The sequence below is a fragment of the Neophocaena asiaeorientalis genome, unplaced genomic scaffold (assembly GCF_003031525.2).
Source record: "Neophocaena asiaeorientalis asiaeorientalis breed wild unplaced genomic scaffold, Neophocaena_asiaeorientalis_V1.1 scaffold65, whole genome shotgun sequence".
Taxonomy (NCBI): Eukaryota; Metazoa; Chordata; class Mammalia; order Artiodactyla; family Phocoenidae; genus Neophocaena; species Neophocaena asiaeorientalis.
Genome location: NW_020173215.1, coordinates 7,537,561 through 7,564,316, shown reverse-complemented (window position 1 = coordinate 7,564,316; position 26,756 = coordinate 7,537,561). Strand labels below are relative to the sequence as shown.

General features: G+C 35.9%; 1 protein-coding gene across 7 annotated transcripts; it reads right to left on the bottom strand.

The window, feature by feature from the left end:
- Positions 1-6,268: 6,268 nt before the first annotated feature.
- On the bottom strand, positions 6,269-26,662 carry CUNH4orf33 (chromosome unknown C4orf33 homolog). Of its 7 annotated transcripts, none has more exons than XM_024745123.1 (7): positions 26,365-26,662; positions 16,303-16,492; positions 13,814-13,874; positions 11,399-11,450; positions 11,069-11,268; positions 9,055-9,209; positions 6,269-6,400 (listed from the first exon to the last, which is right to left on the bottom strand). In XM_024745123.1, exons 1-6 carry the CDS (start codon positions 26,512-26,514, stop codon positions 9,104-9,106), a joined length of 759 nt encoding a protein of 252 aa, XP_024600891.1. In that variant the 5' UTR covers positions 26,515-26,662; the 3' UTR covers positions 6,269-6,400; positions 9,055-9,103. The 7 variants fall into 7 exon arrangements, with proteins under 7 accessions (XP_024600891.1, XP_024600892.1, XP_024600890.1 ...); XM_024745124.1 differs by lacking the exon at positions 6,269-6,400 and adding an exon at positions 8,075-8,128; XM_024745125.1 differs by lacking the exon at positions 6,269-6,400 and adding an exon at positions 10,647-10,769 and having other exon boundaries at positions 9,103-9,209.
- Positions 26,663-26,756: the final 94 nt, after the last annotated feature.

Sequence of the window (26,756 nt, the reverse complement as noted above, 5' to 3'; positions counted from 1 at the left end):
TACTGCATTATTTTTGACAGATGATCACCTTCTCAGAAAGGAAAACAGATGCATCGTCACTGTTGCAAACAGCAAAATACTAAGGACAGGAAACCAGATACTCACAACTTTTAGGTTTTCTGCATAAGTGACTATAAGATCATTTAGAATAAATTACTGCTAAATTTCTTCAGTTTCTGATACATGGAGATAAAAGGGTATTATAGGGCTTCCCTGGCGGTGCAGTGGTTAAGAATCCACCTGCCAATGCAGGGCACACGGGTTTGAGCTCTGGTCTAGGAAGATCCCACATGCCACGGAGCAACTAAGCCTGTGTGCCACGACTACCAAGCCTGAGCTCTAGAGCCCGCGAGCCACAGCTACTGAAGCCCGCGTGCCTAGAGCCTGTGCGCTTAGAAGCCCGTGCTTCTCAACAAGAGAAGCCACTGCAATAAGAAGCCTGCACACCACAACGAAGAGCAGCCCCCACTTGCCACAACTAGAGAAAGCCCGCACAAGCAACGAAGACCCAACACAGCCATAAATAAATAATTTTAAAAGACAAAAGGCTATATAGTTATTGCATGTTACTCAAGGGTACGGTTTGCTTGCCAAAGTTTTCAAATCTTCTGAAGCTTGTCTTTGGATCTTTGACAAAATCCAAGTTAGTAAAAGCGTTTAGTATAGAGGCAGCCTGGGTTTTCTTCCTCTCTGATATTCTACTACACTGTGACTCATTCCCTACTCAGGATAAATCCTAAGAGATCTGCATTCAGATTAGCCACTAGTCTATTACCAAAGTATACCTGCTGCAATGACAATTTGCAGGTGTGACATTGCACTGCTGCCATAAATTGTACCCTAGAGGAGCCTGGGAGGAAAAATGTGTTTCTCTTAGTAAGTGGATTATTAAAAAGGAGTAACTTGAATACCCATCTTCTCTGCGAGTGTACCACAAAAAAGTGAAGGGCTTATCAACCTCTTTCTTCTTCTATGTTATTTTTATTTATAGAATCAGAGAGGAAAAGAACTTAGCTCTGTAGCTTTATATTACAGATGAGTAGTTAAGACTCACAGAGGCTGTAGTAAAGTTGACAAGTGCCCAGTCTCCAGAACCAAACTTCCTGGGTTCAAATCTACTGCTCCTTAGCTGTATGATCTTGGGCAATATGTTTAATATATGGTTCCTGAAAAATAATAAGTATTAGAAATTTTAATGGAAAGATTTGCACAAAATCAGGCAGTTAGGAGAAAAGCCAGGCCTATTGCAGGAATAGAGGACACTTGGTGTTTCTAAGGTATATAACAAAGCTTACTACTTGTGGTATTATCTTTTTTCTTCAGGCTATTTTTTCAAAGCTCATTCAAAAACATACATTTGTATTTAGCACATTTTTTACTGCTTCAAATGCTTCCATTTATAGTTTGGTTTTCTATGTCTGAAAAGCTATCTCTTCAAAAGATGTACTCCAGGCACTATAGTGCCTTAGGGCATTATTAGAAACATGGGTTTTCAGTGTACTATTGAATCAGATATACTACTTAATGGATATTTCAGGTGATAGGCTGTCAGAAGAAAATTAGTTTTTACTAAACTATGCATTCTCTGTGAGTTTTTTAGTATAAAGTAAAAAATTAACAGAAAAACACTAAAGCTCTCTCAATAGCCAATTATGTTATTACATATTACTGTAATTCATACAAATGGTCAAGTGTATATCATTTGACAATATTTTCTACTATTTCTCCTTTAAATTACATATTAGATTTATAAACATCAGGCATAAAATTTATGGATCACACTGTATGGAAAATAATATTTTAAGTACTATTTATCATGAAATTATAAAGTGAAATTTGTACAGAGACTCCTCACTTTTCATAGATAGATTTATAACTTCTAGTTTCTTATATTCTCCATACATGGGTCATCCTAGCTCTAGTGATAATATTTTCACTATTCCTTACATGAAAAATAATTGTTGGTGATAATAAATGGTTATAATAGTCAATTTTATAAATTTTTTTCCTATAGAGAAAAATTAGGACAAGAAGTGATCAGAAAATGGGTAGTGCCCACTGATTTAGTTATTTATTTTCCTTTTTAGTGCTTCTTTACTTTCTGGCCCTAGAAGATGCTCTAGACTTATCTTGTATTTTCCCCAAACTAGCCTTGTCAAGGTGTTAAGCCCCAAGTTTAACATCCCGTGCCAATAATTTTTTTCCCTTTCCAGCCATATATACTGCCTTCTCTAGTAGAATAACTAGATCCACTCCAACATGTACTTCCCTGGTTCCAGGTCCCATAACCTTTCAGTGAACACAGTACTTCTTCCCATGGCATGTACTTATTACTGCCGTTTCCGCTTGAGCCATGCTGCAATCTGACCCTCATTTTCAGTCTGGTGAGGAAATGGCATGTTTTGGCAAGTACTATTTCTGAGGATCTGCCGTAGGTGAGGTTTTGGGGGGAATGTCTAGGCAAGTTGAGGATGATTGCCTCTAACGAGGGTAAAGGAGCTGCTTCTGCTAGCCCGGAGGGTGAAGGAAAATCTGGGGTTCAAGATATGCCAGAACAGGCTCATCCATTCAAATGTCCTCATTCCAGGTCTCAGGGTCCCACTCTTTCCTTATGAGGCCCCTAATTTCAACACAGGAGTCAAAGCCGAGCATTCAGTCTCCTTTGCAGTATAGCTACCCTTACCAGTAAATCCTGAACTCGACTTTCCACACTTTCTGCCTTCCAGCTGCTGGAAATTCGGCTAATTCAAATGTTGATGTGCATTTTTCTGATGCTCACAAAGTGCCTCTAGTTTGTAGTTGGCTATTTTCATTTTTCAAGGTTTCCAAAGCCTTTATCAGAAAGCAGTCAACTCCACCTTCAATAGACTCCAGAGTTCCAAAGCAATTAGATCAGACAGTTCTGCTGGTGCAATTGTTGTCTAGGTGGGTAGACACATTCCTGGTGCTTCCCATTCCACCATCTTCTCAGAATCCCCTCCAAATTGTTACTTTTTATTAGTGGAGAAATAGCAAATGAAATTATTTCAACGTCCGAATTGTTTAAAGAAAAAAAGCAGTTAACTCCACAGTCCCTATTATTTCCACTGCTTCTATGCCAAGTGCTATCTATCACACTGATGTTTGACCTACACCTGGTCTTCAAGCCAGTCTACCACTGGTGAAAGTCTTAGTAACTGATGTTACACCAGGGTCATCACCACCACCAATGGGGTCCCTATCACTGAATGCCCCATGAGTGATACAGTTCCTGATTCCCGTCCTAACGGGCTACTTCTGAGGGCCACTTCAGGTAACAACTGACTTAGCCTGGGTTCCCCGTGAAGCGGACATGGGACAAGGGCTTGCATATAGGTTGATTTTGGTAAAGTAATTCCAAACAGCAGTAAAGAACTAGGAACAGTAAAATGGGAAATGAGGGAAAGGCAATATAAGTTGTGTTTTGATTTGGCCACTGCTGTGAGCAACTGGAGTGTGATCCTTTTAGGTGTCTTCTACAGAGCTGTGTGGAATCGACCTCCGAATTGTCAACCCGAGGGATGAAAGAGAGGAGTATTTATTCACCTATTCCCATCCTTCTTGGAAAAACAAATCCTGTATATTAATGCATATATGTGGAATCTGAAAAAATCGGTTTGGACGATCTTATTTACAAAGCAGAAATAGAGACACAGATGTAGAGAACAAGTATGGATACCAAGGGGGAATGGGAGGGTGGGGTGGGATGAAAGGGAGATTGGGATTCACATATATACACTATTGATACCATGTATAAAATAGGTAACTAATGAGAACCTACTGTAGAGCACAGGGAACTCTACTCAATGCTCTGTGGTGACCTAAATGGGAAGGAAATCCAAAAAAGAGGGGATATATGGATACGTACAGCTGATTCACTTTGCTGGACAGTAGAAACTAACACAACATTGTAAAGCAACTATATGCCAATAAAAATTAAAAAAAAAAAAAAGAGTTGTCCCATGAGGTGTTAGCTCCCGCTCACATCCAAGGTAGTTTATGCGCGAGACTGGCTAAATATACTTTTAGCCAGCCCAAGCTGAGGCAGCAGACAAGCCATGAGACAGGATGCTGTCAGTTCCCTGAGTCCAACTGGCTGCTGGAGTAAAATGTTAGGCTGAGAGGATGGGAGGTGGGTCAGGAGAGCTTCCTCATGCACAGTGGGGGTAAGTACCAAAATACAGTAATGTTAAACTCCTATGGAAACTTCAAAGGGCACAAGGAGATGAGCCTTGGGCTTTGAGGCATGAGCACAAGTGTTGAGGACTTACTGTAATTGCTCCACCATTTGCATCCTCTCTCTTTTTAAGTATCAAATTAATTAGTTATCAATATATTCACTATCTTCTGCCCGCAAAGCCTAACATTTTAAAAAGGAGGAAGAAAAGGAAGAGATAAACTTATTTCTTCTGTGGCAAAAAAAATTTTTTTTTTTTTTTGCTGTAGGCGGGGCTCTCACTGTTGTGGCCTCTCCTGTTGCGGAGCACAGGCTCCGGACGCGCAGGCTCAGCGGCCATGGCTCACGGACCCAGCCGCTCCGCGGCATGTGGGATCTTCCCAGACCGGGGCACGAACCCGTGTCCCCTGCATTGGCAGGCAGACTCTCAACCACTGCACCACCAGGGAAGCCCCCCCCCAAAAATTTTTTTTTTTTTTTTAAGGTTGAAAAAGAAGTATTTGGGGGCTAAAAATAAAAACTGTATTTCCCTCTGGACTGTGACTTACTTTACTGGAGCTGAGAAAACGCATGAGAAAGCACCTAAATAAATACATGCACAGTGTAATCTATTTACGAGGCGAGAAGAGAGGATTTGCCTGATAATTATAGTGAACAATTCACAACCCAGCAAGGAAATGCATTTATGCATATCTTAAACAAAGAAAGGATATTCTTTCATGGTCCTAAAGTGGAAAAACAAATTTGAAACAGCTATGACAAACACCCACTCTCAAATACTAAGTTTCTATGGGGTGCATTGTTTGTATCTGACTAATGGATAAATTTTCCCTGAACTGCATGTTCCTTTCCAAAGAAAGTGTTTAACATAATGTGTTTTTGCTTGCTTGGTATTAGAAGGAAAATATTTCTTATCTAGAGAAAAGAAAGTCAAAAGATATTTTCAAAGCATCTAAACAGATAAAAGGAAGATACAAAGTGCAACATCCAAATTCAATCTTTACTATGGTTTTGATTGTATCTAGGATATTTGTGCTTTACTTTGCCCCCATATTATAAAGTTCTCATTTATATCTGAACCTGTGATGCAGGTACTCCACATTCTCATTAACTCTTGGTATTGTCAGTCATTTCCAATTTTAGCCATCGTGTGAATTTTTAATTTTGGATTTTTAGTGGTATCTTGTTGTGTTTTGTTTGTTTGTTTGTTTGTTTTTCCGGTACGCAGGCCTCTCACTGTTGTGGCCACTCCCGTTGCAGAGCACAGGCTCCGGACGCACAGGCTCAGTGGCCATGGCTCACAGGCCCAACCGCTCCGCGGCATGTGGGATCTTCCCGGACCGGGGCACGAATTCGTGTCCCCTGCATCGGCAGGCGGACTCTCAACCACTGCGCCACCAGGGAAGCCCCTTGTTGTGGTTTTTATTTCCATTTCCTTGGTGATAAGGGAAGTTGAGAACCTTGCTATACTTTCTACTTATTGCCCTTTTATATATTTTCCTCTGTGAAGTGTTCGTTCAAGTCTTTTGCTCTTTAATTGGCTTGTCCTTTTATTACTGATTTGTAGGCATCCTTTATGTATTCTGGGAAGAGTCCTTTATCAGATATATCTATTTTAAATATTTTATCTCGATCTGTGGCTTGCCTCTTCACTATCTATTTTTTCTAATTCTTTTTTTTAAATCGAGGTATAGTTGATGTACAATATTACATAAGTTTCAGGTGTACAACATAGTAATTCACAATTTTTAAGGTTATATTCCATTTATTGTTATAAAATATTGGCTATATTCCCTGTGTTGCATAATTTATCCTTTTAGCTTATTTATTTAATACATAGTAGTTTGTACCTCTTAATCTCCTACCCCTAACTTGATCCTCCCCCTTTCCTCTCCCCACTGGTAACCACTAGTTCGTTCTCTGTACCTGTGAGTCTGTTCAGTTTTTGTTATACAGTAAGTCACCTATATACCAATCTTCAAGTTGCAAACTTTCAAAGATGCAAACGTGCCCAGAGAAAGGACGAAGACAGACAGAGGAAGAAGTAACTGAAGAACTGAAGAGATTCATGATGCAGGAAATGACAAGGGGATTTTCTTTATTTGAGGAGGCACTGTTATTTTTTGAGGCATAGGAACTGAATGTAGAACATTACACAAAGGTTGCAGCAGCCGTTCAGGATGCAGTCCAGTGCTACCGCGTCATCTATGGTGAGAAAAAAAGAGCTACTACCCAGACATCACTGGATCGTTTTTCCAAGAGGGTAGATAGAATTGAATCCAGCAAGGGACCAGAACCTGTGCCATCCGCGTCAGGTGTGAGTGAAATTGCAGCTTGCCCTCCATCTCCTATTGCTGTCGATCCTTCAGCTCTACCATCTCCCACCTCCTCTCCCTCCTCCAGTCAGTAACCCTTCTTGCCTGTTCACTTGATGCCAGCCCCTGTATGCCACCTGTTGTACTGTGTACTACTGTACTTTTCAAGGTACTGTACTGTAAGATTAAAACTGTTTTCTTTTTGTTTGTTATGTATTATTCGTGTGAAAAGTATTATAAACCTATTACTGTATAGTACTATATAGCCAATTGTGTTAGTCGGGTACCTAAGCTAACTTCGTTGCATTTATGAACAAATTGGACTTATGAACACACTTTTGGAACAGAACTCGTTCGTATATAGGGGACTTACAGTGTATTCACTAGTTTGTTTTATTTTTTAGATTCCACATATAAGTGATATCATACAGTATTTGTCTTTCTCTTTTTTCACTAAGCATAATGCCCTCCAAGTCCATTCATGTCATTGCAAATGGCAAAATTTCCTTCTTTTTTAAGGCTGAGTAGTATTCAACTGTATATATATACCACATCTTCTTTATCCATTCATCTGTTGATGGACACTTAGGCTGCTTCCATATCTTGGCAACTGTAAATAATGCTGCTATGAACACTGGGGTCCATGTACATTTTTGAATTAGTGTTTCCATTTTTTTTCAGATATAGATCCCCAGGGGTGGAATTGCTGGACTGCCTCTTTGCTTTCTTAAATGGAAGCTTTTGACAAACAGAAATTTTAAATTTTGATGAAGTTCAATTTCTCATTTTTTTCTTTTTTAGTGATTTTTATGTCCTGTTTGAAAAAAATCTTTGTCTACCCTTGAATGTGAAGAGTTTTTCTAGAACTTTTTTCATTTCACCAGTCACATTTAGGTTAATTTTCCTGTAGGTTGTTAGGTAAGTTAATTTCTTTTCATGTTTTTCCAGTTATTCCAGCACAATTTGTTGAAAAGACTACCCTTTCCCTTTGTCAAAAATCAATTGACTATATGTAGTTCTTTTTCTGGTTTCTTTATTCTGTTCCATTGATATATTTGTCTAAATCTATGCAAGGTCATATTTTCTTCATTATTGAAGCTCAATAAGTCTTAAAGTCAGGTAGTACAAGTCCTCCAACTTTGTACTTTTTCAAAATTTTTTTGGCTATTTCAGGTCCTTTGCATTTCCATATAAAATTTGAATCAACATGTCAATTTCTACCAAAAAAAAGCCTTCTGGGTTTTTTAAAATGGGATTGCATTGAATCTATAGATTGATTTGTGGAAACAAATTAGGCAGTTTATATTTTCTCTTTATAAAGAGATCTGTAGGTAGCAGTCCAGATATGACATGTTACTCTATTGTGCTGTTTGGAGCCCAGGCTCCTTTATCCTGCTACTGAGCTATTCTTGGGTTGTCTCCTCATTAACACAATGGAGCAAGCATGTTACCTCGGGTATCAATTCTATAATTCAGGAAAAAGGGAGAGGGGAGGCAAAGGACAAAAGGTACATGGCAGCAGAGTCCTTCATCTGTGAGGCGTCTTTTCTTGAAGGCCCATCTAACACTGTATACTTAAATCTCGTTGACCTAAACTGTTTTACAGTGCCATTTCTACCTGCAAAGGAATATGAGTAAATGTAGTTTTTGAGAAAATTCCCTAAAAATTCAAGCTATATAAGAGTTAGCAAAGAAGAAGAGGAAAAACTATATCGCTGGATAGGCAGCTAGGTATCTGTACAAGTAATAAAGGTTCTTCTTCTGTAAGACTGCTAATCTCTGAGTTAAGAATGGTGGTAAAGGACCAGGTCTGGTGGAGAAGTTCATAGATAATCTACTAGATGGCTTCAAGCTATGAATTGTAATACAAAATTGGAAAATTATGGACCAGGAGTGTTTGATGTTTATAAAATAAAATGAAGACATTTTGACATCTTGTTTAACAGCATTAAGAAAATGTCATTTATTTGTAAATGAAAGCAGAATCTGTTGGCCGAATTCAAGACTACTTCATTCCACTTTCTTCTACAGAAGAAAAATAGTCATAAGACAGAAAATACAGCTAATTAAGTAGCACATGTATTTTAATAATGCCTTAACAGATGTGCACCTCCTGTTCAACTGAAATATGTCATTGTTTTCTATTCATTTCAAAAATGGACACAGGAGTCTGAGTAAAGAATTATTATACATTACTATGGAGTTCAAAAATGTACAAATAAGATGTTCAGTCACAAGCTGGCTGAGGTTTAGGGGAGTGGGAAGAGAAATATTGATTTTGGTTGACAGAGTCCGGGATATGTGGGGTGATGGTGCTGCAAGGCAGATGGTAGAGCCCCTTGGCATGATGGCTCCTGGACTAAGTGACTCCAAGAAACATTTTCACTTTATAGATAAAATCATACATGAACTTTCTAATTTCTTGTTAATTCATACACAATTTGCCACAGAGATACTGCATACTTTCACTGACCTCTATGAAATATTTATTGTTGAAATGTGTTCATGGTGTCTTGAAAGAGATTATATTTATTATTAGTTTACCTTAAAAGGTACAGAGAAGAAATGATTGATGTGGTCATCTACTATACTCCTACACATCAGGTTTCTCTGTTAGCCACAGGTCTGACTCTGGTTGTTTCCACTCTTCTCCAAGCAGTGTGTTAAAACTGAAAGGCTTGAAGTATTCCAGATGATGGCTAAATGCAAAGAAAAAGATGGTTGGAATTGAAATGAATTATGCATTTGTGAAAAAGCTGTCCTGAAGGGCTATTTATTTTGTTATATCTGTTATAGGACATTCTATTTTAAGAATATCAAAGGTAAGATGTATTCTACATGTACAATTTTCTCACTCTAGCAATCATTCAACTCTGAAAATATTCACCCATATCTCAAAGCACTCTCCTTTCAGTTCTGCAGATAGCTCCCTCACAGCTGAAGGGAGAAATAAAAACCAACCCTGAAAACCTGACTCATTCCATCTAGCCTTAAACAAATCATATTATACTCTTACAGATGTTTTCATATTCAAACTTTGATGATTTGTATCAGTTATGTAAATAACTGTTTTTTTAAAGGTTTCAGCTCAACAGATCAAAGAACAGACTCCTTTGCCAAAGCAAGGCAGGTTTATGTAAAAGAGGGTTAATTCTAGTTCTTTTCTTTCTAGGAAAACCATTTAACCATTAGGAAGCTTTCTATTGTGGTTTAATGAGAGAAAGGTTAGCTAACATGCTGCAATGGAACCCTGCTCTGTAGGAAATCATTCTGCCCTAGCCAATGGCATAATCATACTTTTACCTAGAGTAAGCCTCCGATAACCTATACGTAGGAAGCCTGAATACAGGAATACACTAGCTTGTGAAGAGCCAGAGAAACATGCCATCTTGATATGTGAGCCCTGGGTGAGTTACATCTAGATTCCTGTCCTACTCTGTCCATCTGGCCAGGCGGGGCCAGTTTTAGTCAACCCAGATTAAGCAGTTAAGAAAACGACAGTGAAGGATAAGAGAAAGAAAGGGAGAAAGAGGCTTTCCTAGAAAAGCAAGGGGAAAAGGGAAAAATGCATCTGGCAGAATAAAGGAATAAGCTAGAAGAGATAAAGAGTCAAGCACAGCGGAGTAAGAGCACGACAGGAAGGGCAAGGGAGAAGGAGAACAGTGCAGCACTTTCCAAGGGTGAAAAGGCAGCGAAATCTGTGTACCAGAGTACAAAGCCCACTACGATGTCTCTGTTAGGCTTTTCTAAACACGCAGACTCACAGACTATGTTGGCCACTTGAGTACGCGCTATAGCTATAGTGCGGGAATCTCAGCTTGCCCCAGGACAGAGGCTGGCTTTCCTCCCTGAGCTGGTAGTGTTTGCAGCAGTCCATGAAGGCTGGCCAGGGCTACATTCTCCTTAAGTGACAGCTTCAGGTGCAAAGAGATCAGACTCAAAATGGGAAAGCATAGATCTCCTGGCTTGTATGCCCGCTGTCCAACAGGAGACAGTATTTCTTGCAATAACTCCCTAGGTATAGCTTCCAGGGTCCCCACAGAGAACATTACTGTTAAAGGGAAATCCCAAAGCTGTGCTGTCTCCATCTATGCTGCCTAGAAATAGAGCTGACATTTTTATCCTTATGAGCTTACCAGGAGAAGAGAACTAGAGAGTTGACTTAATGTCAGATTCTCAAGCAGCAAGGGGAAAGGATTTGCTCTTTGCAAAACCCTTTGCTCACACCAGGAAAAACAGATGCCTCTGGCCGTTTCGCTCTGAAAGGGATCATAAATAAACTTACAACCACACTTCTATGCCAGTTGTAGTAATACTCACTAAGCAAGACTTTTCTCACACTGCCATGGAAATCTAAGTGCTCTACTGACAGCAGTGAGAGAGACTGTCCAAAGTCAGTCTGCCAGATACTCACTGAAGACCATCAGGACACATAGAACTCTACTTGGTGCTTTTACACGTGTCTTCTTTGATGAAAACATGTTACTACTACTCTACCAAGAATTAATTTTTAAAAACTGTTATAGTTGGGACATATTTTCATTTATTTTCTACTTACAAATCAGGTTTTTGTCCTTGCCGCAGCTCATGTGGAAGTACAGGGTAAAGAGCTTCATAGCTTCTTTTATCTTTTGATCCATGAATTGCAAATGAATTGAATTTTGTCACATTTGGTGGAAAATAACTCCAAGGAAGATAAGCTCTACCTTCCCATTTTGTCTCTCCTCTGGACGCTTTGAATGATAGATCAAGTTCTTGCTACAGAAACAACATGTGAAACACAAAAGGTAAATTCATATTTATAATAATATTTAAATATGTATATATTAACATTAAAAAATCTATCTTATACACTTAAGGATTTTGTCTTATATTTTTATTTACTTACTTTCCATACATTTCTTTTTCCAGAGAGTAAAAGCACCAAATGCTGTCCATGGCTGTCAAAATTAAAATTCTTCATGAGTGTTTGAAATAAACATTACTATCTTCACTATCCTTCATATCTGCCATGTGTATGCTTGTAACTAAATTTCCAAATAATTAAAAGATGCAATATGAATATTGGGTAATTACAGGGACAGCCAGCGTGTTCAGTTACTTAAAAATGGCTTCTTTGAGTTTAACACTTTCCAGGCAATTGCCGTCAAATGCATAAAGCTACACATGTTCAGACTCCTTTTTATATTCTTTAAATAGGAAACTATATGAAATACTTCAATTGGTTAGATGCTCCAAAGTATGCAAAGGGGGCGGGGTATCTGGAGTTCATAATAAAACTCGTTTCAAAAATGAAAGTATCCTAAGGGAAGCTGGCACCAATTTCCAGGTCAAAATCCAACAAACATATTAAAGGTTATTTCTATAAGAAAACTGTCTTGAAGCTCATTACGAAGATGGAAGATAAAAATACAGATTGTCTAAAACTACTTAACAGGTTGAAGACTTTAATTTGTAACTATTTTCTCATACAACTGTCCTCGACCTATCTGCCTGCTGTGTTTTCCTGCTTTCAACCATTAGTTCTGATACTGATGTCACATCTTCAAGGAGAAGCACAACATACTCCCAAAAGAAAATTCTAATAAGAGGGCATAGTTGGGATTATCCATGTCAGTAAGAATCAAAGGATTTCAAATAGTTACATGAAGCAAATTTACAGTCTCTGGAAAAGACTATATCTAAACATTTTGACACAGATGGTCTGTTGGGAGCTTTTCAGGAAGGATTTCCTTCAAGAAACTAGTCTAACAGAAAACAAGTATTCTTTTCCATTTAAAAGTTCCCTGCTTCCTTTTATTGTTATTATGCAACCTTAAGAATATCCTAAGAATAAAAGTTCTTAAAATTTCAAACAAACATATTCAAGTTGCTTTCCTAGAGGTTAACTGTCACAGGAGTTGATTGCCTGAAGCAAAACCATGATTCTTGATTATTAACTGTCCTGATGTATCTAAAAACAAACTTTTAGAATTTATTAATTTTATACATTATGGTTATTGAATAATTTCCTAACAAAAGATAATCTAATTATCTGATGTATCTTATGCTAAGTCATCACTTTATAAAAATAAACTGATATTATCATCTAAAAATTTAAACTAAGGATGTAACTTTAGAATTCTAGCAGATTCAAGTTCTTGACTATCTTCTAGACAAGTTGTAAACCTATTTGCCTTAGCTTCCTCATGTGTATGGTGAAATTTTCTTACCTCACATTACAGTTTATGAGAATTAATCATATTTTTCAATAAAAGATTTTGGCATATTAGTTGAAGGGTAACAAAGATATATAATTACTCTTCTGAAAAATATAATTGTGAACAGCTATATTTTCCACACTAGCATTAGCAAGAAATCAAAATAAGGGAAAAGAAAATGATATCTAAAATCTCATTGAAATCAATTGTTTGGGACTCTGCTCAGTCTACAAAAGGACAAAGGCTACTAGATAACAGATGCTGAGAAGTATTTAAATGTCATTTTAAATGAGTAATGGAATTATAAAGAAATTTTTCATTACTAAATATTAACTTAAAATTTCTTATAATTTAGATAACAGGTAGGTATAGATTTACTTTTTGACTTCTACAGGAAAAAAACTGCCAACCAGGTGGAGTTCCCAAGGACAAGTTAAATTTGTACAAAAAGAGTCCAAGGTTAATATTTTTCATAAGTCTAGGAAAAGCCATGTGTGATTTAGTTTTTATCCTTGGCACTGAACATAAAGTGACATAGTATACACTCAGTAAATGAATGATGAATAAAGGAAGGAATACATGAATACATAATTATGTAATATATAAAATTAAAGTTTAATCTAGTTATTAAAAGAATCCCCTAAAAGAAACATTTTCATAAAGTAGTTCACTTCATTATACCTATACGCCTCCCTTTATTTCTAAATAGCGAATATATAATAATGCAAATTTAGAGTAAATAATGAATATGCCTCTCTTTATTTCTAAATAGCTAATATATAACAATGCAAATTTACAGAGTAAATAATGAAAGAGTTTTATACTAATTTTTCATTTTGCAAAAACACATTCAAATTTATTAGAAAACCAACTACATTAGTGAATTGAAAATAGTATCAACATAATATTTTTAAAACCTTATATATTCTACATTATACATTTACTTGAAAATAAGGAATTATATATAATTCAGATTAATTCAAATTAGCATTCTGACTAGTTAACTAGAATTAGTGAGCTTTTACTATATCCATGATATATAATTAGAAAATAATGTATTCAAAATATGTAGTAGTGAGTTAGAAGAAATATTTTATACTTACGGACAAAGTTCAACTTCTAAATACTGTTCAGTTATGTCATTCAAGAAAAATGCTTCCACAACTTTTGAAAACAGAGATATGACATATTGAGAAACTTAATTTTGCTTCAACAATAAATAATTTGTTTATACCTTTAGAATATAAAGTGAATTAATGCATTATTTTTAATTAAAGCTATATCACCACTAGGAAAAGGGGAAAATAAAATAAATAGACATTGCCTGGAAGAAAAAAATACATAGAAAATAAATCATTTTTCCCCCATATCAGATTACCATAAAATAAAAATATCAATGAAGCCTAGTGCTGGTGAGGTTGTAAAGAAATGAACATATCACACAGACTCTGAGCTAGTTATCTTCTTCTAGGAATTTATCCTAAGGAAATAATCACACAACTGAAAAAGAAGTAAGATGCTATTCATCAAAGTACAGTATTACTCAAAAAGAAATGGTCTAAATTGTTATCTCCTGTTATATAAATAAATATCCTATTATATAGGAGACCTGTTAAATAAATTATGGAATCTGTGTATTCCATGTGATAGAATATAATGCAGTCATTAAAATAAAATATACAGTTAAATATTTTTTGATATAGGAAGATATCCATGATATTTGGTAAGTAGGCTGCAAAGCAATAACCAAATGCACATGAAACAAAAATGTGCACATATGCCTGTGCCTAGATGCCTGCAAAACATGCACAAGAATGTTATGGTTGGTTATCTCTGACAGGTGGAATACAGGTTGGGTGATTTTTCTTTATAATTTCCTGAAATTTTCTGAGCATGTTTATTTAAAAAACTGTATAATTATAAAAGTGACACATTTCTTTTAAATTATTAAAAGAACATAAACATATATCTAAGTAAAAAGTCAAAGTCCTTTTCTTCCCACTTTGCTCTAAAACCTATCAGACGACTTCTGTCCTTCCATAATCTATTTTACCTGCATAGATTAAAAAAATATATATGGAATCATTTTCTGATTACAACTTGCTTTTTTCACACACACACACACACACACACACACACACACACAAACTGTACAGCATATAGATACCTAATTCTTTTTAATTACTGCATAGTATTCTTCTATAGAATGTTATGATTTATTCACATAATTCTTTATTGATAGACATTTAGGTTGTTTCTAGTTTTCCATGTGTTATTTTTATAATAATAAAATATCTAAGATATAGATATAGCCCTATCCACAACTCAGAGTCTTACTGTTCTTTTTAAAGTCTTTTACCTATGGCAAGGATGGTAGGATGAAGAAGAGATAATAAATGAGAGAAACATTTAGGAGGTGAAACTGACAGGACTTAACAAATAAATCCAAATATGGAGAGTGAGAGAGAAGGATATCTTGGAAAGATCTCACATTTCTACATTTGGTGATTCGATGTATTATAGTGCGATTGATTGAGATTGGGCAATTAGTGAAAGAAGCAAGTTTATGAGAGAAGTGGATGCGTTGAGTTTAGGACTTGTTGGGTTTGGTGTCTATAGTACCTCCAGTAGATAACTCACATTAGTGTGTACACCAAAAGGAAGCTGGTATATACAAGTTCTATAACAATAAAAGACAACATATGTTTAACATATGATAGATTAACACTGGCAAAATGCATACTATATAGATGGTACAGAGAAGGTAGATGTTAGTATGGACTAGGAGAGTCATCAAAGGTTTCTTTGAAGAAATGAAACCTGAATTAGACCTTGAACAACGTGCATTAGAGGCAGGGGGACTCGACTGAGAAAAGGTACATGAGTGAGAATATGCACGAATGAGACTATTAGCCTTTTGGAATTCAAGAACTTTTGGTTTAATTTGATAGCTTGATTCAGGAGTACCCTGGAAGCTTATGGGAAGGGTTTGAACCTTATCTTAGGGACAGGAATGATTTGTAATCTAGGAAATGGCATCATAAAGATTATTTAAGAAAGATAAGTTTGGTGGCTTAATTAGGATTCATTAGAAGGTGATCATACAGCAAACCTGAAACTGGAATTTCATGGCCGGTCTTTTAGCTCTCACTTAATGTGTGAGATTACTTGCCAGTATAAAATAAAAACTACATTTCATGTTTAAGTTAATGGTGTTTTCATAATAAGTGAAACACCCTGAAGCTTCCATAAAGAAGGTTTATAAGGTTAAAGTGGCAATTTGAAGATACTTAAGAACAAAACAAATGCTGAACTCAGAATAGGTAACAGGAGTAAAGGAAGGAAATATAGCAGCAATTAAAAAAATCTGGATTTGTAATTGCCATTTTTCACTGTTCTAGTTATATAGTCGAAGTCACATAGGTAACGGGAAAAAGTCAAAAGAGTGCGAGATCGGTAGGAAATATCAGAAACTGCACATGTCAGTTGCTCAGAAGCACTCACTTCCTTACAGCAAGATAAAATAATAGTTCTATGAAAGGTTATTATAAAAAGATTTATGTCTGCAATAAAATACAGGACTTCCACTTACCTTCATAATCCCACAGTTCATTGAAAGGCTTTCCTGGTTCTCCTAGTGGGGCTGGAGGATCATTGAAAAATGGAGCGCTGACTTCCATCATCACTCCTCTATCACCTGGATTCAGCCTGACAAACACTGGCTCATGCTTCACTGGAAAACCATCCCAAGTGTGTTCAATTTTAAAATCCATTTGAAGACGCTAATGGGAAAAAATATTAAAAAAAAAAAACCTCTTTAACAATTTACAAATGTTTCCTTTAGAAAGAAATGAAATGAAAATTTCAAAGCCAAATTTCAAAGGTAGGAAGGCAGCAGAGTGACAAGAACAAGGTTCTGAGAGTCAAAAGGCCATTTGTGTTATGGCAAATCATGGACATGGAGTTCTATTATAAAATAGGTAGTTGGATCCTAAAAGCTTTAAGACTTTAAGTCTAGATCCACCTCGAGTTACCTACTAAAGAGTGTATCAAAATAGTTTTCAAGAACTGTAATTAAATCCACTGCAAACTGTTCATGTATTTAACAACTCTAAGCACTATGAGTTTATATGCCATCCTTTGTCTTATTGTAAAATGTGCAGATGAATTACTGGATCCCCTGGGAATCAAGATCTTTATAGTAAAATTCAATTTGATTTCCCAAAATCTCTATAAATGAGTGCAAGCATTGCTGTTAGCACCTGTTCTTTTGGCTAAAACTTCTTTTTGGGGTGGGAGTGGAGGGGTCTTCAACCATTTGAAGGCAGGCAGAGTTTAATATTGTCTTCCCTAGTCTCAGGGTATGGTTTTCCCTAGCCTTTTCAATTTTTGATATTTCAAGTGTTAAATGACCATTTGCTCAGTTAATCCCTTTTCTCCAATTGAAATATGGGAACAAAATCTGCTATCATTTAAACTATGAAATAGACTAAGTACATCTGATGCAAGCAGTATTTGCATTTTAAATTGTTACTCTAAGGATTAAATGGAAGGACATAGTATTATATTAATAAAATTATGTTTTGTTGAACACTATGGATCAAACACTTTATAAACATTATCTCATTTAATTTCACAAAAACTTGTAGAGGAACTATTATTATCCTCATTACAAACAAAGAAACAGACTTGTCCAAGGTCAAATAGCTAATAAATCAAGAAACTGAACCAATGTCAGCCATGCTTTCCCAGATGAAGACATTTCAGAAATCTGCAAACAGATGAAAACCTTATTTTGGGAATGATGGATTCCCCTAAATTATACTAGGTCCTTACGTCTTGTCCAAAAGATAACCTTGATTGTAAATGATGGTATTTCCAGACTAATTTCGCTTACCTGAAGTCACTGAATGCATTTCCTTGCTTCATGTTATTTTTATTGCAAGTAATAAAGTTTTACATTTTGAATAAATTTATTTCTTAACATTTTTTTTAGGTTTATTGACGTATAATTGATAAAAATTATATATATTTAAGGTATACAATGTGATGGCTTCATAAAATTATACTTCAATAAATTTATTTCAACAAATATGTACTGAATACCTACTATGTGCCCAGCACTGGGAGATCCAAATACGTAAGTTCTGTGTCACATACAGAATCCAAGATCTCCAAAAACCTTTTTGTAAAGTATGTAGCTTTTCTCAGTTTTCACTATATGCTAAGAAATTTTAATAGATAACTTCTAAAATTAAAAAATAGTTCTGGTATTGCAACCCATTTGCAACTAACAGCATTTCAGAAGAGGATATGTTCAGCAATTTATATTCTTCATCACTGAAATAAGCTCAGTGCGTGATAAGACTGTATAAACTGATTCTGACTTATGTGGAATTGAGTCCTGATTTGCCTGGAATAAAATACCTCAATAATAAATTTATTTTCTTTAGTTGAAATATCAAGGCACATTCTTCAAAACAAATATATCACCCTCTACTACAAATTTTGGTACGTAATTACCCTCTTGCAGCATACAAGAAGAAATAAGAATAAATCAAGATGTTAGAAATGCTGATTAAATCTGATTCTGGCACCAATATGCTATGCTCCTAGCTTAGGGCTTGACAATTCTTGACAATCCTGGGAAAATATAGCTCAGCGACTAGGAAGTTTTGGTTGATTCACTAATTCTCCATGCAACCAGCATATCCACAAAAAAACGCTGCACACATTAAAGGGATCCCTATCCTATATCAGTGGGCTTCCACCATGGAATTTTCAACTCCCAGTTCTTTCAGGCCATCATCTCTATGTCTAAATGGAATTAAACCATATGCAGCGATGTGCTCCTAAAAATGGCCTGTCATTTCCATGCACACATGATGGGTCATGTCAGAGTACGACTTCAAATTACTTCAAAATGTAATCTAACTGGAAGATAAGAAGAGATAAATGATAAAAGCAGAGCTACTCTTGTTGGCAGTACAAGGTACTGAAAACCTGAGTCTTTCTACTGGTTCTTTCTGCCTTTTCTAAGATTTCTTTGAATATTGCCTGGAAATTACTGCAAGAAATATCAGCTAGACTTCCACTAGTAGGGAAGAGTGCCATGGCTGACATGCCCAAGGGTAGAATATAATTTTGGCTTTTTGCATAAAATGACCTTAGTTTCTTATCAGAACAACAAATTTATTAATTTGCTTAAAGAACACTCACGTCAATCTAAGCATGCATAATATAACAAAATCAACCTAAAAATTATAGGACTGCTCACTAGTTTACAATCTAATCTAAAGATAACATGGACCCAGACAGAGACAATTGATTTTCAGCTCCCTTGGGACACATAGGATTGTGGAGGCTTTACCCCCACCACCTTTCAATTTTCATTGTTTGCACACGTGCCCATATGAAGTAGAGACAATTCGTTTATTAATGTCTTTTACAACCTGGGCTAGTGGGCATCCATGCAGCATTCCATTCCCTGCCACTCTCTATTGCCCATACACTGCTGTTTTGATTCACAGCACTTACATTACATGACATATTGTACTTGTTTTATTTCTCCGCATCCCTAGCTAGAATGCCTGTAAGTAACAGGAACTTATTATTTATTTGTGGAGTGAATAACTGTTCTAGTCTCTGGATCTAAAATTTCATGATTCTAAGATTTTATGCAGGAGAAATCAACTGTTAGTGGTATCACTATCTCTTGCAACACTACATACTAGAACAATGGCAAATAACTAAGATAAGACATCATATCTAGAAATTTCCTTTCAAATTAGTTTATCAAAGGTTTATTAGCTACTCACTCTGTTTCGGGCACCATAGCAGGTGCTGGAGAAATAAAGTGTAAGAAAGTCTGTGGGGAGTTGGGGATGATTCTCACGTAGCTAATCAACCAGGACTCATGTCCTAACCGACCAGGTCCATTAGCAGTTGGTTCATTTTGCACTCCAATTTAATAAGTTGGATCCTGCTACACCAAACTAAGCTTTAAATGAATCAAAGATATAAACATAAAAATCAAACCAAATAAAATCAAGAAAGTAAAAATCGGGAGGTTGTTTTTAAAAGGTGATCTTAGAGCAGAAAAAGCCTTTTAAGATATAATCCCAAACCCAGAAGACATTAAAAAACAAACAAACACTGATACATTTGGCTATATAAACATTTTTTAAGAAAAGCAAAAATCTGCCTTCCTCCACCAAAAAAAAACCCATTACAAAATCAAAGACAGTTTGGGAAAAAATACCTGCAACTCATAGTTCAGACAAATAACTAAATTCTTTAATGTTTAAAGGGCTCCTAGAAATCAATAATGAAAAAACCATCCCAACAAAAAAATGGGTAAAGATATGAATAGCCAGCTCACAGAAAGAAAATGCAAAATGTTCAGTTTCATTAATAATGATAGAAATGCAAATTAAACAATAAATTACTATTTTTCCCTTAGATTGTCAAGAATCAGAAAGTTTGATAAAATGCTGTGATAATGAGGACGCTGAGAAACAATCAATATATTGCTGTCGGGGCATAATTGGCACAGACTCTGTCAAGAGCAATCCCTCAATATCTATCAAAATAAAAAATGCAAATGACCTCTGACTCAACAATTCTAGTTCTAGGAGTTATTACACCTGTATATATTCAAAAAGACCTAAGTTATAAAGATATCTACTGTAATATTGTTTAGAATAACAAAATATTGTAAGCAACTTAAATACCTATCAGTAGAGAACTAGTAAATAAACTGCTATATCTTACAAGGAAATACCACACAGCAGTTAAAACGAGTGAGGCAGCTCTATATATACAACTAAAATATATTAGGTGAAAAAAGCAAGGTGCAAAAAGTACACATTTACTTAATAAAAAGGAAGACTATTTGCATATATGCTTGTGAATGCATATACTATCTCAGGAAGCATATACAAGAAACCAGTGTAGCAGTGGTTGCCTCTTTGGAGAGGATTATCTGCCTGAGAAAGCTGAGAAAGCAAGATTTACTTTCAACTGTATCCGTTTTTTTTAAATCTATTTGAATCTTATACTATGATAGACATGCATTTATTCAAAAATAAATTATTAAAAATGTTTTAAAGTCTAATTTTAAGCTGGATCTCTCAAACATTATAGTGATGACCTCTTTTCTCCCTTATGTTATATATGCTGAACATTTCTAAAAAGTCAGAATGAATATTAGAAATATTATTAAAAGAATATATTCATTCAAGGTGAACACCATTCTATTATACAATTTTTATGTTGGCTGTGTAAACTTTCTTAAAAAGATGTTTATTATTAATCTGTACTTTTCCACATTTTAACTTCTATTCTTCAAATTATTCTTTCATCAAAAAAAGTCGAAAATAATTATTTTCATGCTTTACTTGTACTATGGGAAGACCTTTGAAAGGAAATGAAGGAAGAAAAAGGAGACGGAACCCCGGAGCATTAAGAGCCTAGAGAGCAAAAAAAAAAATCCACAAAGGTTAAAAGAAGGAAGTTATGGAAAATACGTTCTCTCAACTGAACGTTTTGTGAGGATAATTTCCAAATATTCTATTCACGAACGTTTGTTTTCAGTTTTCTACAAAAAAGATTTTTTTTCAGTTTGCATCTTCCCCGCCCCCACTCCCCGTCTCCCGCGTCCATTTAAGAGAGAAACGGAGAAAGGAGGAAGTTAGCCCGAAAGTGGGAGGAAACTGTGCCGCCAGAAGCAGCTGAAAAATAAGTTGCAAGAGAAAAAGCCAACAAGACTAGGAGAAGGTGGGAGGAACGACAGAGTGGAGAAAGCATTGACAAGGAGGGAACACAGACCAGGAGTCTCTTCTCGGGCCAACACTCGCTCGCTCCCTGCGGCCGAGGTCAAAGGACCTGCGGCTCCGCCCCGCTGCCCGCACGCTCTAGGGGAGGGACTTGGCGGACTGAAGCACAGAGACCTGTTGAAGGACCACCGCTGGTCCTTAAAGTCTGAAGACTTAAAAGTCTGAAGACTTTTAATCGTTCCACAGAAGTTTGAGCGGTTTTCTAGAGGAAGAAGGAAGGGTAACTCAGCAATATTTAAAATTGTTGCACAATTTAAAAATCAACTATAAATCATAAGATTACAATAGAACACGTCCGGCAATAATTCACTTAATGTAACTAAAGGCTAACTGGCTATATAAGCAAAAATTGTAAATTATATTACACTAGCTGTAAATAATATTATCCTAGCTGCAAATTATATTATCCTATTGGGAGGTATAAACATAGTGGTCAACGATTCTAACATTGGCACCAGACTGCCTGGGTTCAAATCGAAATTCAGGCACTTTCCAACTGCGATCATCAGCAAGTTATTGTAAAAGGGATTTAAAAATAGCAACTACCTTACAAGGTTCTGTGAGGATTAAATGAGTTAATATACATATAAAGTATTTAGAACAGTGCCTAGGGCATAGTAAGTACTAAAAAAAGATTATTATTATTAAAGTACATAGGTTTGCCTAAAGAAAACATTTATCTGTTCAAATCATTAAAATTACCTGTTTCTGAGGTGGTTTTCTTATAGAAAACTAGACTCTCAGACAGGATAGTCTGACCCTTGAGATCATGGAATATGGTTAAGTGCTCTAGAGATATGGTTCTGGTTGCTTCAGTCTTAACTATCCCAGCAGTTTCGGCATCTATCAGCCTATTTTCTTTTTTAAATAGATCTTTATTGGAGTATAATTGCTTCACAATACTGTGTTAGTTTCTGTTGTACACCAAAATGAATCAGCCATATGCATACATATGTCCCCATATCCCCTCCCTCCTGAGCCTCCCTACCATCCTCCCTATCCCACCCCTCTAGGTCATCGCAAAGCATGGAGCTGATCTCCTTGTGCTATGCGGCTGCTTTCCACTAGCTATCTATTTTACACTTGGTCGTGTGTATATGTCCATGCTACTCTCATTTTGCCCCAGCTTCCCCCTCCCATCCCGTGTCCTCAAGTTCATTCTCTATGTCTACATCTTTATTCCTGCCCTGCAACTAGGTTCATCAGTACCATTTTTTTTTTTTTAAGATTCCATATATATGTGTTAGCATATGGTATTTGTTTTTCTCTTTCTGTATGACAGACTCTAGGTCCACCCACCTCACTACCAATAACTCAATTTTGTTTCTTTTTATGGCTGAGTAATAGTCCATTGTATGTATGTACCATATCTTCTTTATCCATTCAGCTGTCGATGGACATTTCAGTTGGTTCCATGTCCTGTCTATTGTAAATAGTGCTGCAATGAACATTGTGGTACATGTCTCTTTTTGAATTATGATTTTCTCAGGGTATATGCCCAGTAGTGGGATTGCTGGGTCATATGGTAGTTCTATTTTTACTTTTTTAAGGGAACTCCATACTGTTTTCCATAGTGGTTTTATCAATTTACATTCCTACCAAAAGTGTAGGAGGGTTCCCTTTTCGCCACACCCTTTTCAGCATTTATTATTTCTAGATTTTTTGATAATGGCCATTCTGGCCAGCATGAGGTGAGACCTCATGGTACTTTTGTTTTGCATTTCTCTAATAATTAGTGATGTTGAGCATCTTTTCATGTGCCTCTTGGCCATCTGTATGTCTTCCTTGGTGAAATGTCCATTTAGGTCTTCTGCCCATTTCTTAATTGGATTGTTTGCTTTTTTTGATATTGAGCTCCATGAGCTGTTTATATATTTTGGAGATTAATCCTTTGTCTGTTGTTTCATTTGCAAATATTTTCTCCCATTCTGAGGGTTGTCTTTTCATCTTGTTTATGGTTTCCTTTGCTGTGCAAAAGCTTTTAAGTTTAATTAAGTCCCATTTGTTTATTTTTGTTTTTATTTCCATTACTCTAGGAGGTGGGTCAAAAAAGATCTTGCTGTGGTTTATGTCAAAGGGTGTTTCTCCTATGTTTCCCTCTAAGAATTTTATAGTGTCTGGTCTTAAATTTAGGTCTTTAATCCATTTGGAGTTTATTTTTGTGTATGGTGTTAGGCAGTGTTCTTCATTCTTTTACATGTACCTGTCCAGTTTTCCCAGCACCACTTAGCCTATTTTCTTATTGTCTCTTTCACCCAAGGCAATGTGAAATTATTGTTTCTTTATAGGATAATAAATTAATAACTAAATCATGTATAAAGTATTAAACTTCTCACAAAAAGGTAATAATTTAAAGAATTACAATGCTTCCAAATAGAATTGCTCTGTGTCCTAGTTGCTGAGAGTTACCAAAACTTTAATAGGATCTATGGGTTTAATTCAGCAAGGAGTCACTACACCTGAGCGTCACAGCTACTCTGAGAAGAGCAGGCATATTCTACAGGTTTAAGTAAAGTTACTGTAATTTTCTCCCCATCTGCAAGAGCAGATATTACACTGGGGTGTTGCCATTATTCAGATATTTTCAGTTAAAATATTAAGCTAAGCCATATGAAATTTTGGAAAAAATCAACAATTTCACATGGTTCAGCCTAAATATATTCTGCTTATAACATACTTTAAAAAACTTTCTTGGGGGAAAAACAACTTTTGTGTTTGTTTTAACAGAATGATTATTTTTGTTTTATAAAAATCACTTTTGGTGGGAGAGGGAAATGGGGAGTTGTTGTTCCATAGGTACAGAGTTTTAGTCACGCAAGATGAAACCGTTCTAGAGATCTGCTGTACAGCAATGTGCATAGAGTTAACAATACTGTGCCTGACACTTTAAAAATTAAGAGTAGATTTCATGTTATGTATTTTTTACTACAATAATTATAATAATAAAAATATAAGCTTAAAACGAGAGATTGAATTTCTAGGCCATCCTTCTCTTGGTTGGTCAAATAAACATAACTATTAAGAGTTTTTTAAAAAATCACTTTTTATGGGATTTAATAATATCAGACAATGTTAAAAAGAAGTTTTGATCCTAGCTTAAACTTCCAACTTTGTATTCTTCATGATGCTTTCCCCACAGTACTTGGTACTCAATGTCAATTTACTGCATAAATTAATATTAGTGAAATCTATTAATTTTTAGGGCTTTCCTTATTGCAGAAATATATCAATATAAAAAACATGAATTAGTGACTAGATAATGGTTAAATACATACTAAGTACTTTTCTCTCCTTCTCATTCCTTGTACTCAATTATGGTAATAGATACTTCCTATGCACACACATTCTTTAAATTAATTCCTTCATCAGATACTTATTAAGTGCTCATTGTGTTCCAGGTGCTATGATGGAGCCTGGAGTCAAACTACAAAACAATATGATAGACACTGCAGAAAGAAGCACGAAGTAAGTACAAAGGAAGCACCTACCTTGTGGTAAGTGGGTAGAGAACAGAAGGGAAGCTTTAAGAAGGAAGAACACTAGAGTAGATAAAGATAAGTGAAATCATAGCAACTTTGTTTCTTACAGATGAAAATTATTTTGAAAGTACTTCATTAAAATTCAACCAGTAAATATCTTGTAACCAAAAAAAAAAAAAAAAGCCACCAAGAAACAAACCACCACACCTCAAAACTCAAAAACTATATAGTTTGTATTGACCTTGACCATCTAGGCCAAATAATTCAAGTACAGAGATAAAAACTCCAATTTCGGATATTTAATTTTTGCAGTGTGAAGACCACCTCATCATTTACATCCAGAAAGTACTGTTTGCTTTCACCCATACTAATATCTTATCAACTTCTAGTGTAAATGTAGAGTTAAGTTTATGACTACTTCTTTGGTGCCAAGTTAAATCACCCTATGACAGTATGCAAGGTTCAAATGTAGGGGAAGATACAAACAAGTCGTTGGGGGAGTCAGAGAGACATTCCTGAAGAAAAAGCCACACGCTGACTTCGAAAAAGAGTTGGAGTTTCCACTTTCAATTTTTTCTTCCAACAAGTTTTTGTGTTAACTTCATGGCCACTAAAAACCAGATCAAGTTCAATCTTCACTAACTCAAAGCTAAATTAAAGTTTTTATAGTTATTAGATGTGCCTCCATATGTAACAACCAGTCTTTAGGGGAAGGTCTATCTCATTCTCTTAATAGTGAGTATGGAGAAAACCTGTAACAGGACTTCGAATACCTAACTGGATACAGCTGGACGCATTTAAAAAATTTCTTAATACATTCTGCTAACATTACTTTGTTTATATAACACTATGAATACAAACAACAAAAACTTCTTAAACTGTTAAAAAGAAAGCTAAATCGACTACTTCTACATGTCTATTCAGAAACTTTACCTCAACCCATAAAAACACATATTTGATTAAAAAGCACTAAAACTGGTGGCTGGCTTCAAGTTAACGTTCTGATTGCTGGGATTGAAATTTCCTCTAATGTTAACTTTTGAAAATAATGATGAGCTTTAAATCCAGACATAATCATTTTTTAAAGATGGGGATTGTAATCGATATACAAATGTAAAGTTTTACCTCATTATTTCTTGCAAAAAATGTGAATTTGTCTTTCCATCTTTTTTTGAGGGATCAAAGTTATCTCTAAAGAAATAACTGCTGAATTTGCAGGATCTTTGGAGTACTTCTAACTACATGTCTTATTGCCACGCGGTTAACTATCTAAACAACAGCTGTGTCCTTTCTTCAAAGACCCACGTACTTAGTTCCTGGGGATTACCAAATTCATACCCAGAATCCTCCAGCTTTGGAGGTAGACTCTGAAGACGCCAGTCTGGGTTCAGACCGCAGACGCAGAAACCTACGTGCTTTCCAACCATCCGCTCTGGCCAGCGAGTTCTCCCAGTCCGGAAGTGTTAGGTAACAAAGATACGGGGGCATTTAAAATATGTAGTTAATGCCCTATGTTTACATTTTTGAGGTTTTCTTTTTTAAAAAGGAATAAAAGAAAAAAACAAAAAAAGCCGCTGGGCCCAGCCATCCTAGGACACGGGCCCAGCAGCTTATCCGCCGCCACACAGGTGGCTCAGCCGGCTGTCATCCAGGTTTCCACAGCTCCGCCCATCGCTTGACAGACAACCAATAGCGTGAGAGAAGTCCAGGAAGCGCGATGACGTAAACGC